We start from the raw sequence: 17,641 nt of genomic DNA, 5'->3' as shown, positions 1-17,641 counted from the left end.
GACTAATACTGTCCCAAAATGGACACTGAGTATCCTCAATAAATTGACAAGTCAGAAATTTTGCCTCATTTAGAGAAAATGCTGTATTTGCCACGTTTGACCAGAGCATTGCCTCTATATAAACCAATACATAGTACCATACCATTAGGACATTAAGACATAGACACTTACAATGCAAAAATTGTTTACAGGTTAAGAGTATCCAATGATTCCAAAAGGAGGAAGTGAAAAGAACATGAATAGTAACTAGCATAGAAAACTGTACATTAGAAGGGCATGAATAAGTGTTGGTACATTGAATCCCATCGACTTTTATTCTCTCTTTCCAAAAGAGGCTTTGGAGAATCATCTGACCTTAAAGACACTAAGACTTAGAATTCAGGCATTGGCAACAAAAGATGTTGAATTGCTGGAAGCATTCAGAGAAGAGCAATGAAGCTGGTGAAGGGCCAGAAAAGAGTTACGGGGAGTGAACGAAGGAACCAGGATTGTTTAGTGTAGAAAAGGCTCAGGGAAGATTTCACTACCCTCTACATCTACCTGAAAGGAGGCTGCAGCAAGGAAGGCGTTGGTCTCTTTCCTCAGGTTACAAGCCTCCAGTTGTGCCAGTGGAGGTTTAGGCTGGATATCAGGAAGAATTTCTTTATGGAGAGGGTGCTCAGGCATTGGAATAGGCTGCCCAGGGAAGTGGTGGAGTCCCCATCCCTTGAGGGTATTTAAGAGACGTGTGGATGTGGTACTTGGGGACATGGTTTACTAGTGGAACTTGATAGTACTAGATTGATGACTGACTTCCAAACAAAATCATTTTATGAAATGATTTTCTATGAGAAAACAACACAGCGTCCTAAACTGAATTTGCTAGTGAATTTTAACTAAATATAGACATTTTCTAGAATGTTAAGGAGATAATCCTTTAATCATCAGTGAGAGACCAGGTGATACAAACAAAGTTTTTCCCACCATCTGTATTCAGATCCTAATGTACCTCAAACAAAATGCAACAGCTGAAAAGACTGATGCTAACTAGCCTCTATCAGTTATGAATACATGACTTGTACCCTAAGCCTCAATGCCAGCTAATAGTTACACATCACAGTAAGAGTAGTTGTTCTCTTACATGTGAAGAGCATGTAAACTTTAGTTAAAGAGGAAACTTCAATAGGCAAAGTGCTAATTGAAGAAGAATAGGCTTGTTTCTACAGGAAAAGAACAGTAGCTTAAGGATAATTTGGATGCCTTGCTAAGCAAGATTAAGGAATAATACTGAATTAGAATGAAGTAAATTAGGTTTATTATTATGAGATCAATCACATGAATATTTTAAAAGCAAATACCGAAGCACTTGTTGCCACAGGTATATACCATAAAAAAAAAAAAAAATGTATATTATAAATATTTCAAAATAAATTATGAACATTATCTTCAGGTGACCAGCATCACCTCATCTTATTTTGTTGGTCAAAACAAAAAAAAAGGCAGAACAGCAACTTTACTATGCAATGAAACTACAAAACGAGCTGCAGCAACTGGACATTCTTATTCCTAGGGAGAGATGAGTTAGAAACAATTTTCAACACAGCAAGTAAAAACAAGAAAAGCTTAAGGGAGAAAGAAAAAAAACAGAAGACGGAAAAATGTGAATTTATTGCCATTTCTCAGGCTCATGAAATAAAACACTGAAGTGAAAAGAGAGCTGTTTTTCCCCTTGAATGTATTCCTATTGTTTTGCTTAAATCTGGCCCTCAAATGTTTTCTGCTCTCAGGAGAGACCTCCTCGCAGGAACCACACCATGTTGTCAACAGTTACATTAATCTCTCTGACAGTTTTTAGGAAAGAAGTTTGAACTCAGATACTAATCTAGGAAGAAAAAAAAAAAAAAACAAAAAAAAAAGCCCTTGCAAAAAACATCCAGTGGTTAAGGTCGCTGGCACGCACTCAGCAGCCCAGTCTTCACAGTCCTTAGTTTCTGGCATATCATAAAGGGTACCAACACAGCTCTTTGCCAAACAGGCAACAGTACAAATAGCAGGTTTCTTCTTCCACTGACACCTAATGTTTCTGCAGTAACAACTGGGTGAAAGTGTGTCTGGAGAATAATATGCCTGAGGGATCACAGAGAAATGTGAGGATGTAGGGAGTCTTCTTTCCTCTATGAAGAACTCTTGAGCTTTATAATAGCTTTCTCTCACTACAAATCTCAGTTTGGAAATAAGGAAATATCAGGAAAACTGGGAGACTGCTTAATTCCAGCTTGTAGGTAGTGACTTTCAGGAATTTTTTCCAGCTGCTTGTTCAAAATTGCAGAGCATTTTTACATTATATAAGAAGACAGAGTAAGACGGTTCATCTTTTTAAAAGAAGGGAAGGCAGGGTGTTACGTCTGACTTGAACCTCATACGTGTGCGGTAAACTACACTGTAAAGTGAAAACAGAGCAGATGGCTAAGTGTCTGTCCAGGGAGACACTGATCCATTCTAAATATCAAGTCTGCTCTCATGCTTAGTTTCTGTGAATGTTATGGTAACAAACACTCTGTCAGGATTGCTCTCACCTGGTCAAATATAGCAGGCAATTCCTTAACAATTCCTTCATGGTATAAACTTCTATTACATAGAAACTACAGATTCTGTCTCTATAAGGGCTGCCAAATCAAATTAAAGAACAGGAGCATGTATTTATTCTGATGCTCAAAAATGTGTATTAGACTTCAGTGGGAAGAAAAACGTGCATCTCCCTGCCTTAACACAACCAAACAGTTCATATTGTGAGAAATATGTTTCTGAGACAAATAACTTTCTGTTCGAAACTGCATTATTTTTGTTGTGGCTTCAACACGCAATGCTACAAAGGGAAGCAACAACGAAGTTGCTTAGACCTTGTAAGTACATATCAGAAAAAAATGGCTTCACTAAAATTTGAGATAGGGCTGCTGCCACAGTGTGTCACAGCTCAGAATGGAAGAAAATTAAACCTCGAAAATCTCAGAAATATCAGAAAACTCAAAAATAAGTAAGGTCCCTTTTTAGTGGTCACTGGTGCTACTGTATTCTCTGCCTGTGCGCAGTTATTTGGAAAAACAGCTATCAGACTTGTGTATGGAAAACTGGGAACACTGCTGCTTGAGGCAGACCCAGGTAAATACTCCTAAGGATGAATGAACAAGACAGCTTGCTTTGACGAACCCGCTTTTACTAAATGGAGAACCTACTGTGCAAAGTCCATCAGGTCTGTATGTAGAAGAGTAAGTTGTGAATATGACTAATATTCCTAATAACAGAACCTGATATGAGCAGATGCTGCAGGACTTTACTTCATCTCTTCTTGTTTATTAATTTTCCCACCTTCTCCTGTTTACCTTCCTACAATCTGTTAGCAAGCCTTCGTGATCTTCCTTGAAATAAAGATGCACTTTGTTACATCAATAGAGAAAATGGAGGAACCTTCTCTTTTAGTCAGAGGGTCATTTTTGCATGCACTGCTGCCCTGTTGAGATAGAAATTCAGGCATGCCTAATTATGATCTTTTAGTACCTGAAAATAGGCTAAAATTCAAAGTACTCCTCAAATAGAAACTTCAGCATAAGTCACAAAAAACCTAGCTATAAGGTTTGGAACTCCTCCCAGACATCCAGGAAAGTTAGGAAAAGCTCTCTTGACAGGGAGAGTTATGACATGATAAGAACAAGAACTAGTTTTTCTCCAGGCATCTGCCACAGTTAAATGTTTGCTGTATCTACAGTAACTGCACACACTGTGCTGAAAATTACAGCCCTCCAAATAAGCACAGAATGTAATGTTTGTGGAATGCTATTTTCTGTACTGAGGGCTGCTCTGAAAGTATTGCCTCCAGTTTTATTATGTTGGTCCTCAGCATCAGAGAGCAGAGAATTCGCACTATCAAATTGTGTTATTGTGCTCTTTGTCTCTTTCCTATTTTCCACGGAAGTAAACAGGAGGCACTGCTTTCAGACAGAGCTGCATATTGTAAAAAGATGGCAGAAGTGAATAATTAACAAATCACGACACACACTGAAGAGACTACTGCATATGTATATCCTGCTTCTTAATGCACAGCCAGCTGCCACAGAACATCTCAGACAAAGGGCTGGAGGGTCAGTTAATCCCATAACTATTTACTGGCTACTACTGCATAGTTCAAATCTAAAAGGAAGCATAATTTGCACACATTTATTCCATTGAGATTTCTATCAAGCATGACTGTCCTTTAAATCCTTTATTTGTACATAATTGCTGTGTCTTTATTAACAAAAGTTCTGTGTAATACTGGGAGGCAGGCAGTAAAAACATGATTCATATAATACGTGAATTACAATTACATTTTTGCTTAATTACCAAAATCTTACAATAATGCAAAGTTTCTCTCTTTGTGGTAATCTGTGGAATGACTGCAAGAAAAGTTATTCCCTCAAAAATACTAATAAATTTCTTAAAAACTGAATTGCAAAGGCAATTCACATTCTTTCAGTGCTTCATATCTCGAAGTTCTGTTCTAGAGGACAGAAACAATTACACCTAGGATGGAATATATCATTCAATAAAATTAGAGCCACATGAGTTGATGACAGTGACACCTAGTCAGACCCAGGCAAAAAAAAACGCTTTCAAGGCTGGGCAGCACTTAAAATTATCCAGCAACAGGAAGGCCCAATCTCCTTCCTATCACAGTATCTGAAAAGTACTGGGAGATGAAGGGAGAAAGAACAGTTTGATCTGAATAATTCTCATAGGTAGATCTGAACTCAGTGAGAAAACACATCTGATATGCTGTGTTTTCTGTAATAAAACCTGCAGATGCAAGAAAGCATAAAAAATGGATTTTACCATGCTGAAATTCAGTATCTGACAGCTTTGTAGGCCTTAACATGTCGAGCTGTGCTATCTAAGAGATAAAAAAAGAGTACATTCCACTCAGCTGGCAGGCTAGGATGGAATCTGATATGTCAGTGGTCTACATGGAAGAGAAATTGCCCTGGAATTTGACACTTATCCCCCCAGAAAACGTGTAACACCATTTTACCCAGCATAACCAATTTGCTTCAAAGCTGACAATGCCTAGTAAGTTATGGAGAAAATCTTGACCTTCAAGTTTAGAGTTCTTTATGCCTGTTTCTTCAGGAGCTCTGTGTGTACTGTACAAAAGTCACAGATGAAATTAATTACAGGTTAATCACAGATTAATTAGGGCTGTATGTTCTCTCTTTACTAACAGCTGAAATAAGGTAACCCATCTTCTTCATAGAATGATACAACCATCAACAGATCAGACTAAAGCACTTCAGCTACCTTACCCTCAAAATCTAATCAGCAAGTCAGGATGAAAATTCTCCAGTAATTTAGGCTGCAAATCATGGAGTTTTACTCGTGTTTACAGATTTTTGAATGTTGATACCTACTTTGTGTAGATGCCATCGTGCTTTGTTAGAAATAGTTTCTGATATACATATAAAGAATCCAGAAGGCTCATTTGATAAGAAGGTATTCTGTTACTTATCCATTTCATCTAGCTTGATCTTGATGCCAGTAAAGTCATAACTGAACAAAAAGTTTACCTGACCCCCACAATCTGCAAATTTGTTTAAATTGAAATTCAGCTCTTTCCACTATAAGGACATTTTAACTATTGAATACTCAGTAGACAGAGCCACTGTATAGTCACAAGGAAAAAACAAACAAACAACACGTACTTGTCTGCTTGCAGATAGCTCCTAATCTATAAATTACATATGAAATTATTCAAGTTTGGATGTGAAAAAAAATTACTAAATATAATTGGTATTGCAGATTCTAATTAAAGCATTCAAATGTATTTACACAACTTCTGGATACATAGTTTTCCAGCAGCAATTTGCTGGATAGTTACTGCAATATAGAAACAATATTAACTGACAACTCTGTGCCACAAAGTATTCAGAAAACTCCACCTGAAAACTGTGGAAGACACTGGAAGGAAAAGACAAAAAAATATACACACTAATCCATTCACTTTTCTTGAAATTTCAGTAAGCTTTCTTAGTATTTCAGTAATTTCAGTAAGCTTTCTTAGCTTCTTCAGTAAGCATTCTTAGGACAGGACAGCACAGCATATCACTTCCTTTTCACAATAGCCAAGTTTTTTTGATTTTTTTTTTTTTTTTTTTTCCCCAAGAAAAAAATTTTCTGCTCCAGTCCAAGACCCTCTTTTTTTCATACTGTTTATAGACCAGACACTCGTTAACCTCTCAGATCTCTAGAGAGTTGAGGTTTAAGGGAACTCAGGAGGAAAAGACAAATTTGGAAACCCATTTATCCAACTCACTAGAATTGAGACATTATGGTTTTCATTCTTCCCCCACTCCCCAAAATACCAAATTTCCATCATCAGAGCTTTCTGAATAAACGAACATTTTGTTACTGAACTCAGGAAGAAAGAAACCACATGCCTGTTAGGGACAGAGAGAGGAGGAGTGGAATATGTGCTTGGGAGCGTGTTTATTTGACTGGATAGCAGACGGTCAACCAAAGAACAAGTAGATCATATATTTTTAAGCATTTCATGATGTCATATTATTAATTCCAGCCAAAACCACCAAGACCAAAATTGTCTGAAATTGGTGCTTCTGTGTCCTGACCCCAAAGCCAACAATGGTTGCATAAAAAAAATAATCTATGTTCCTCTCAAGATTAATATTTTGTTTTAATCAATTAGAAGTCAGTGCCCTTTAGAGCATCTACAGAAGACAGGTCTCCTTAGTTAACAAACTAAAATGTGGTCCTGGGTAAATTTTACTTTCAGGAAATCAAAATGTTGAAATCCTTGAGAGCGGGAGGCTATAAGCAGAGGGCTCTTCTAAGGGAAGGAGTTTTTATTGAAGCTGTCACTTGTCATTAAACACTCCATATTTTACCATAGCTTGATATTTTCATTAGAGCATACAGACCTTTTTCATCCGTGAATGAAAGCATTCCCTTCAGCCTTGTGTTGAATATGAGGAAAGACTCTTAAAAATTGAGCCCACCCAAACAGGACAGTTAGATTCACAAAAGCAGAGAATGAACCAGGGAAAGTCAAGTAATATTAACAGTGTGGTAACTTACACACTTTAATGTTAAGTATCACACGCAACTTCAGTCAGTTCTCACATGCATTTGTTAGTATCTGTATTTATCTCAGAAATACTTGCATATGATTATAGGGAAAGCAGCAGAACTACTGAAGACACGACAAAATAACACTAGAGAAAATGAGAAAAATATCAAATAATTTGGCTTCCTCAAAAGAAACAACTGCATTTATCTCTAGTCCCTAGATTCAAGCTGTTTACTGTGATATTTAAATTAAAAAAATAAAGAGGAAATAAGTACAATTATGCTATTCTTAGCTCTATATCTATCCACTATCCATCTCTACCACTAAAACACTAAGTAAAGAATTGGATAGTGCATTGCAAGGACAACTGTACATTCTCAAACAAGTCTGATACAAACCAGCACCATTCTTTTAACTTGTCAGTTTCTGAGTGAAGGCCGTCTCATGCTGCCTCCAAAGCTATAAAATCTCTTTGAAATATCAGAAACTTAACTAATTTTAATAGGAATTAAAGTTATCAATAACTGGAGTATCACTGTTCACCCATTGCTATGTGTAGCTGTACAAACACATTACATAACTTACTGTTTCTAAAAAAAGAGTAATTTTAGTATGCTAACAGGAGCTGAGAGAAAACAAATGTCAGGCTTTTTTTCAGTGCATTCCATTTGTGTAACAGAAAGAAAAACAAAAAGTGAAAGAATAATGTCAAGGAAAAAAGCCAGTAGGGTAAGCCATGCTTTGAAAGAAATAAAATAAAGATGAACATGTGTGATAGTATCATTTGATAAGTACAACAGGCAAATAGTTGAATGACAGATGTCAAGTACTACTTACCTTTCCAAACTTAAAATACAGATTTATACAAATTGCAGATTAAAAATCTAACCATACACTAGATTATTTTCAGGAATTTTAAAAGACAGTTCACTAATACAAGGAGGATTGTGTTATTTGAACTTAAGCTGCCACATAACAAGAGCCTTGTGCATTGCCATAGCATTACGGCCACAAAACCCATTAGCAGATGTAGAAAAACCCACATCCCCGTCTTTTAAAAAAGCGTGTAGTTATGAAATCATTTTCATACACTTGGAACTTAACTATTTCAGTGCAACGCACATGCAGGACTTGAACTAAGGGGAAAACCACAAAATGGTGCATCTGAGAGCATTCCACATGGACACATGTTTCTGCGGTTCTTTCAAAAGTTCTTAAAGAGTTGAAACCATCCCACCGGAATTCCACAGAACAGAGTAAAGAAGTATCTGTTTAAATTAAGGAGGGGATTTGTCTTTGCTTGTGAGCTATTAGGATTTATTCTATGCCTTTATTGTAGTTTTAGTAGCAAACACAGCTGGTACCAAGAACCAGGATTTAACCTAGGATAACAAAGAAAACAGCTTTGAGAAAGCACGTTCTCTAAAGATTTTGAGAAGAATTTTAACAGATCTCAAGGGTAGATTTTGATTCCCATGTTTATTTTCACTCACCAAAAGGAAAGCTGCTTTTGTAAATTTAAGAAATCACAGGAAAAATATTTATTATCTTCTCTCGGAATCATGCAGCCTTCATTCTATTTCATGGTAACAGTATAATGTTTCTATGACAGCACTTGAAAACTGAACTGCTTGATAAACCATCTACAGCTGTTATCAACCTAGAGCAGACTGACAAGTATTTCAGTTGGTTTCATACTGGTGACTTTGTATGCCTAGACAGATTTGAGATAACCAGAATTTGGTATGGCAGCAGCATGTTATGATTTCTACAGTAATGCAAACTGTCTAGTAAGCATACTGAGAGTTCATGAGGCAGAGTAGGTTCTTGTCAAGTAAGGCCGAGTAAACACAGAAAACAAGACTCTTCAGTTGCGCCACAAAAATTTCTATTTACTATAACAATACTTACTTGCTTATTTTTCATTTCCTGAAGAAAAGGAACAGTATTAGGTAAAATCAGCTAGGAAAACATACAAAACAGCAAAATAATAAAGCTTTTAGAAGATTAGCAAAGAAAGAAATGCCACACCAATCTGAATGTTAAAATGATCAAATTATTTCAATGATGCACTTCATAACTGAACTGACAGTAAAAACCCTTTTTTCCGTGAAGAAAACAGAAAGGCTGCTTTCTTGGAAGAGCTGTGAGATAGATGTCTCCTTTTAAATAATCAGTGTGTAATGGCTATGAAAATAGATCAGCAGGTACAGCAAGAGGTGACGTAGCTTACTGGCCCATTGGCCATATTGCTTTTATCCAATTCTCATGTTACCTGAAGCTGTTGGGAGCTGTCATTAAGATTATCCTCTCGTCTCCTGGCCTCCTCCAGCATTTGTGCACTCTTCTTCTTCTCCACTTGCTCTTTGTGCTTCAGATTTGCTACTTTCTTATTTTGATCTTTAACTTGCCTGAAAGAGAGAAGAGCATTCAGAATGCAGTTCGGCTTCTGGTCAGACCTAGTGCTTGTGAGCTGGACTGGTGAGGAGTGGTGCCCTCAAATACAGTCACTTTCCACATGGAAAAAATGATTTATCCTCTAGCATTACCATCAAATGTTAAGTCAATCTAATGAACACATCATTTTACTCATTACTATTAGCTTAAACGTGAAAATTTCTGAAACAAAAACCTTAAAATAACTATTTAGTATAAGCTATTAATCAAGAGACACATTTGTCCTCATGACTGAGGTATGTATTACAAAGAAACCTTTTCTCTGTTCATGAAGACACAGACATATAAAAAATGCACACACTTAAATAGTCCATTTTGCTTTGAGTATCACTGAATCTAACATAAGCATAACAGGAGAATTGATAGGAAAACTACTGCAGCATTACTTGAACATAGAAGACTATCCACAATATCTAGGCAATCTCTTTCCAGAACTATTTATTTTCAAAATGAAGTTCTATTTGTTTATTAGATATTTTGAGGAATTTCCTATCCTTTCTTTTCACAGAAAGGAGCAAGCAAGAACAAACTATTTCAGAAAGCATGCATAATTTCCTTTTCACTTGCATCTATGAATTATTTTTGATGATCCTGGCAACTACCATTGCTTGCAGACAGGGTTTGGCCTTTCTGGGCATTAAGACACATGGAGTATTGAATCTAATTACAGACCCTTTAATCTCAGCCTCCAGACCACAGAGAACTTAAGTCTAAACTTTTAGTCCAATCAAAACAAAACAGGCTAGCTTTGCTTCCTCAGCCCTTTTCTCCATAATTATATCTGGAGTTTGGATTTTGGAATAAAAGATGAATTCTTTGGTTGCAAGATTTCCCCAAAACATCATGCAAGTAGTAGAGACAGCTCTTTAATTTACTGTTTAGAAAGCAGAATGATATACTAGCTTCCTATCTGGTATGTTATCCACACAGAGAAGGAAGAATGTTTCTTCTGTATTTCAGAAATACTTTTAGAATAGATCACAAACAACTCTGCTTTAATATTTTCTTCAGAACTAGTAACAACAGTGTCATCAAGAAAATACCTCTTTCAATATATATGTTCAAATTACGTGGCATAGGCCTAGTTGGTGATTCGAGCTCTTCCAAAACTGGAGGTTCAACACTGAGCTATACTTTCTGCAATGTAAGCCAGCTGGAGCTGGAAAAGTTGCAAAGATAGCAAATTTTCCTTGGTGCTAAACAAACTTCTATTAGTGAGAAAAAGTGCTGACATCCTCCAGAGACTGAGAATAAAAGAAAAGTCCTTTTCTGATGATGTTAAAAAGTTATTGGCATATTTAAATACCTTTTCCAACATTACAGCTGATTTGAGTCAGAATGCTTTTTAAACACAACTAGTGTAATTGTTAAGTTGCTCTAACCCAGGGCTGCTCACTGCGTATGGGCACACTGCCCAGGTTTAAAGCTGACTTGCTCAGTGATTAAACAACATATTGGAAATATTATGTTGGCACAACTCAGTTTGTACAATACATGGTTCTAGCCATCCCATAAAATAAACAGAGAAAGTACAGCTAAGTTAACACATAAAATGAAAATGTGCAAGTCCAACACATTCAGCTCCACATGAAAATTCTTATTCAACTTCTAGATTAAAAGTAGGGGAATTAATTATTTTTTATAAACTGGCAAGCTTAGATTCACCTGCTAAAAAAGTGATATTATTTACTGTTATCTGCTGTTTAGATAAGAGACAACAATATTAATAGTAACAAATATTAAGCCTGATCAAAGTATGTATAAGGAAGATCATTTGCTGCACAGTCCAATATGTCTTTAAAAAGAAAACAGCAGCTCTTCAATGAAAGGATGTTTGGTGCAAAATTAATGCCTTCCAAACAATCAAGTAGATACTAGGAGACAAATTCAAGGTTTTTCCCAAAGCAGTTTAAAAAGATGTAGTCTTAAAATTACTTAGTACTACTCAGTCTTATGTTTGTAATTGCCATACTGTTCAGAAACTCGAACTCCTATGCAGGATAAAACTGCTACTCCGTACCTTCATCAAAAAGCAACAAAAAGTTGGACAACAAACCTTTCAGATAATACAGGTATCTACAACAATACCTCACTGCTGGGTAATTCTGTCATTGGTAGACCAACTTTTTGGATAATGACATTTCTGGAGGTTTAGCTCCTAAAAATAGTTAGCACTCAAGTGAAAAGTCTTTTGCAATGCTAAAAATCTCTCTCCATTTTGCAATGTCATGTCAGGAACTTGCAAATTTGAATCTATCAAAGAAAACAAAGTAGAATCGAAATCAGACTTCTAATTAAAAAAAAATAAATAAATAAAAAATCAACAACTACAAAAAAAACCCAAAGCTTTTTAATTACAGATGGGTCAAGATTTTCAGAAACAATCTTTCACACCTTTTGATTCTAGGTGCACACTTTAAGCCAAAGAGCCCCCCCGAGCAAAATTTCTGAAATTGGAATCTGAAAACAACTGTTCATTTCCATGACTTGAGCCTTCTTCTTCAATGAAGGATGAGGCTGCATCACTGATACAAATAAACAAACAAAAATCCAATGGCTTTTCTCTACAAAAATCTGGAATTTCTAGCAATGAGGGAATGCTGTTATTCTAACACCATAAAGAGAGAATTAACCAAAAAAAAACCCAACAATAAAAACTTTCAAATGAGTAGATTTCAGATTTCCAGAGTCTTTTTCTGAGAGAGGAAAAAAACAATAGAAAACCTGTGCACCATCGGGTATTCCTACAAAGTGGTAAGAAGACTGATCCAATTCAGTTTACTTCAGTTTACTACCTGCAAGTCCTTTGGAAGATTTTTCATTCCTAATAATATTAATTGTATTAAGGTTTAAATTAAGCTAAATTATTCCATACTACCCTAAATAATTTTGCATTTTAATACTAATTATCTTTTACAGTTATGCACATCAGTAGAAATAGCTGTTAATTATTTCCTTATATGGATTTTTATGCTACACGTTAACAGATAGTTATTTACTACCCTAATCTGATTATCTTTTCTGAGGTAATTTTAGATGTTCTTCTTCTAAAATATGTGACAAAAAGTTAAGCAAAAATATGCAGAAGTTAATTTTAATTTTCTACTATTGCTTTAATGTTTTCTTTCAAAGTTACGCACCCAAACACAACGGTTTTCCTAATGATCCAAGAATAAGTGCACATTTACAATGTATTCAAATCACTACAGAAACTCATCTTCAAGAAAAAAGTGGATACTGATTATATTTCAAATGATGAGTGTGTGTACTAGGAAAAAACACATTCATTTTGTTCACAGCTAAAGAAACCACCTGTTTATCTGACTTAGGTTCTTGGAAACTAATTTCACATTAAAAAGAAGGCACACTGTCAGTCAGCCATGTCAGAAAGATTGTGCTCAGCAACAGCCTTCATTAACGTAGCATTACCACCACCCACAGGACAGTGCACTGTTGCTGCAGCTACTAATCCTGATGGAAGAGGAACTTCACTGGCTTTAAAGCACACTGCTTCTCAACATAACTATACTGATGCAATACGTATACAGTGAAATTTATTCCAAAAATGGCAAAATAATAATAAAAAAGTATGCAATAACGCGCTATATTACTTAGTTTAATATTGCCAATGCTTATTATATTATGAAATATTGAATTACAATGTATAACATCATTGAATAGGACATCAAAACACTCTGAAGTCCTGAGAGACACTGAGGAGTACATTTATTCACATGCGGAATTAAATGGAGCAGCCATGTAAAGAAGTATAATGCTGACAGCAACTTAAGTCCAAGAACAAAACACATCATAACTGAAAAAAAATCCAGATAGCAATCCTGAAAGGCAGAAAACAATAAACTACATTGTCCAGATCTTTATTAGGAGTACTTGATAAGTAATTAGATTTGAAAAAAAACCATGTTTTTTTTTACTGCAAAGAAGTCACCATCAATTCAAAGGGATGTTAATGACCTGAGCTGGAATGACTCAAAACTCAAAGGGAAGTGTCCAACTTACTATATTGCCAGCACCATTTCCTTCATCACTTCTTTGTTTTAAAGGCCATACAGCCATAACCTTCACCTTCACTTAAGAACCAAAAGATCATAAGCACAGTGACATGAGGTGAGGAATTATTTTTATTTATTTTTTTATTTTGAGAGTTTTGGTGCACAAAGAAAAACATTTACCTTTTGGGAAGTAGAAGGAAGTCAAAGAGGAACTCTTCTCAAGAATGCTACTTGAGATTGAAAATAAGAACAAAAAAAAAGTCCTTTTAAAAAGGTTTCGCTTTAGCGTTTAGTTGCTTAAAACTTACTTTACCTTACTTGTAGTTGATCACCCAGCCATAGAGAATAATGGCAGTATTTGGAAAGCCTAATTTCTTAACCTCAAGAAAAAAAGAAAATAATGAAAGTAAGTAAAATAAGTGATGTAGGAAACAGGACTGACCACATCACATAGTCCCATCATCACAACTGTGTGCCTGATTGACAGTCAAAGCAAAACTGCCAAAGATTGAACAAAGCTTCCTATCTTACTCACTGAAAACTTAGGATTAAGAAATTAACTTACTGCTGAAGCTCACTATGCAATTTAGTATGGCCAGATTTCTTTTTTTAGAGCATAAGCATTATTTGAGGCTGTTCCTTTGCTTTGTTGGGTTCTACTAAGCAATTTGAGTTTCTTAAGTAATTATTTTACTGTTAAAAAAAATGGTGCATTAAGTTACTAAATTAAAAAAAGCCACAATAATTTAATTATGCTTTTCAAATAGCTCAGTCTAGTACCACCACCCCTGTTCCACTTTGTGTATTAGATAAAAAATGGATCAACACACGTTCAACCAGCTTCTACTGTATGCACAGCTGACCAATTCCAGCATTCAACTACCTCTTCTGCTTGTGGTCTCCTCCAACAACCTCTCATCATTTTGTTACACTGCTCTTCTTCTTTTTCATATGTTCTGTGACATATATATGACAAGGAAAAACATGGCAATGAAAATATTAGCAGATTCTGAGAATTTAACTGGTCTGTTGCATGTGAGACAAGAAGCAAGAAGTCCCACAGTGGCTTTAAGAGTTGGGAAGGGTGAACTACATTTCCTGAACCTAGGAAACCTGGGTTTATAAAACAAAGTGTGCGTTCAGTGAGCACTGGAGGGGGCAAGGGATGAAGACGCAGAAGGCTATGGGAAACCAGCTTGCTCCAGATTTTCAGAACAAGGTCCTAAAAGCACCTGAATCAACAAGTGTGAAAGTCAAAGACTGGATGCAGATCTCAACTCTACACTGTTTTTTTTTTCCTCAATGTTAGGAATTAGCTGTACAGTATCAATCCCTGTTCCCAGTGCAGTCAGCCCATCTGACTCCAGCTAAAAAAAGCCTTCTACTTCCAGAAACAGCCAATGGGATAATATAGGAAAATAAAGCATATAAACCAGGCAGGAACTAAATACTCTGAATCAGAAAATAGTCTAAAAACTTCCTGTTATTTAAGAATACCTCTAACAGAAAACCATCACCTGACATGTAAGCATCACATAAAGCTTACACACAGCACATTTCAAATAGTGAAGTGGCACAGGTTATTACTACAGTCAGAGAATTTAGAGAAAGATACATAATAAGCACATGTACAGAAAGAGAAATCTTACTAAAGATTAGAAGCACAAGCATCTCAAAAGCATACTCTAAGTGCTACCAAGCTAACGTTTTTCAGGGAAAGTAGATTTTTGTCTTCAGTCTCTTGATTGACAAAACCTTAATAAAATCAGCTGCTCTCCAGTCAAGAGAACAGTAGTCGCCAATTACACACAAACTGTTGGAGTGTTGTTTTAGTATTCTAAAGTAACTGGAAGAAAAGAACAAGATCTTTAATGAACTGGCTACAATTAACAACAGAGAGTAACAGGAGTCTTCATTTTAGTTCAAGAAGTCTACAGTAATTTAAGCAAAGGAAAGATTCACTTTGCCAGACACAGACACAAACAGAAAAAAAAAAAAAAAAAAGCAAAGCAAAAAACCTTCAGTTACACACCTACAGCACCATGTTTTCATTAATATCTAATTCTATTTCTGTAGATATAATCCACTACAGTTACTCACCCCACTACTTCGTTTAACAAATATAGTGCAGTTTCTCAACTATTTAAACTTTCAATATCCACTCAGTAGGAAGTAAATGTGATAAAGCTAATGAATACATACCATAACTTCATAATTGATGTCAAATTTGAAATCAGGTTTCAAAAACTAAATATCAAATTAATTGCAGGTCAAGTTCTATAGTTAAATTAAACCTTGCAATCTCCAATTTTTATTAAAGTTGAAAGCATTAAAAACACAAATTCAAGGTGAACCCTACAATAATGCTCTACGATGATGATATGGGTGCTCCTTTCTTAGGAGAAAACATAATACTTTGAGGACCTTAATAACAGTATTCAGTAGTTCAACAAATAAGTTTGTTTTATTGCATTTTTTTTCCTTATGCTTTTGTTAATTGAGTAAGCAGATGCAAAGCCAAAAATGACATTAGCAAAAAGCCTGATGAGGCCTCAGTGTGGATTCCTTCTCCTAGCTACATGCTGAGTTAGTTGAATTTGGCCCTAGCAGCATGGGAAGAGCTCCCAGAGGGGCTTTTCTTTTTACCTTCAATTCCAACACATAAGCCAACCACCCTATGAACAGATCACACACAGCCAGTCACTCTCTGCTCAAGAGACCTGCATGATTTGGCTGAAAAAAGTATTTTCTAAACAGCAATAAAATCTTCCTTATGAATGGCATTTTATTGAGGTTTCAGAGGGTATTTTTGTGATCTAAGATCACACACGTCTCTTTTAACTGCAGTCCCACCAGCCAGAAAAGAAAACAAATCAAAATATAGCAGTTGTTTTCTTTCATAAGAGTATGCAATCTTTTCATTCCTTCTAGAATAATACTTGATACATACAATAATTAAAAATAAAACGGAATGTGAAATCAGCAGTTGAAACAAAAACAAACACAAAAGTTAAATATAAAGCAGGGGAAATAACATTTTAAAAGCAAATCGTTTAAAAATTATGCTAGCCTATAAGCCTATGCTGATTTTACAGCAAATATTGGACCACTTATCAATAAGGACAAGTCCTTTTCTAGAGTATTTCACAAGTTTGGGATAAGGATTGCAAATTATCCTGGTCTTTTGAAAGAATTAATGTTAAAGAATCAATGTGACATTACTGAAAATGCAGTTTTCAATGAAAGGTATTAAAAGAAACAGTTACTGGAGTAGAAAACAATGTATGTATGTAGGTTACTCTGAAAGCAATGCCTCCAATTTATTTCCATGGAAACTACAATAGATGCAAAGAACACAACAATGTCTGATAAAGCTATTGACTATCAGAGAGAAACGTACTTGCAAAGTATCCAACTTACTTGGGAATAAAGCCTTACGCAGTAAAAAACAATGCACAAGATGCACCAGTAAGACCAGTAAGTTACATAAAATCCTATAGTTTTAGTGTTGATACTCTTAGCAGCTTCCCAGAGCAAAGGCACAAGAATGTCAAGAAACCTTCACTAGTGGTATTAAGTTTTAATGTCAGAGGCATTAAGGAAATATTTGGTTCTGATAAGTGTGCATGAAGAGACTGAGGAGTAATAGTAGTATGGTTTTGCCATGGATTTGAATTGAAACTAATTTTTAGTGAAGCCTATGTTCTGCCTTAGCACGTATTTATTCTGAACTAATGATGAAAAAGAAAAAAAAAGATCTGTGCAAAGTGCAAGGGAACAAATAGCAAGTGATGCTGAAGGAAAGATACATCTTACTCTCACTAATATCAATACTTTAAAACGTTGACATTGCAAATAAAAAACATTGCAAATAACGAAGAAATGTTTGCTTTTATATTTTTTACATATATATTGCTACAAGGAGATAGTAGCAAAACTATTTCTTAGCTGGTTATTCAATTCTTTATATGACATTGATATCACTTTCTGCCAGTAACATCTATGTGATGTTAAAGATTACACAATGAAAAGTGAAGTGAGTGAGTAAATCTATCTTGTAGCTGGTTACAAGAAAAAGCTA

At 35.5% G+C, this 17,641-nt stretch overlaps 1 protein-coding gene across 5 annotated transcripts in view; it reads right to left on the bottom strand.

Moving 5' to 3' along the window:
- Window positions 1–17,641, bottom strand: part of ERC1 (ELKS/RAB6-interacting/CAST family member 1) — a 288,936-nt gene that overhangs the window by 126,339 nt on the left and 144,956 nt on the right. For all 5 annotated transcript variants that reach the window (XM_042837662.1, XM_042837661.1, XM_042837663.1 and 2 more), the window contains one exon: window positions 9,366–9,501. In XM_042837662.1, the coding sequence (XP_042693596.1) occupies window positions 9,366–9,501 (136 nt within the window). The remainder of the gene's footprint in view (window positions 1–9,365; window positions 9,502–17,641) is intronic.

This window comes from Centrocercus urophasianus, unplaced genomic scaffold, assembly GCF_019232065.1.
Source record: "Centrocercus urophasianus isolate 14NV4802_14NV808 unplaced genomic scaffold, USGS_Curo_1.0 seq_73, whole genome shotgun sequence".
Classification (NCBI taxonomy): Eukaryota; Metazoa; Chordata; class Aves; order Galliformes; family Phasianidae; genus Centrocercus; species Centrocercus urophasianus.
This window is presented reverse-complemented; position numbering and strand designations above follow the sequence as displayed.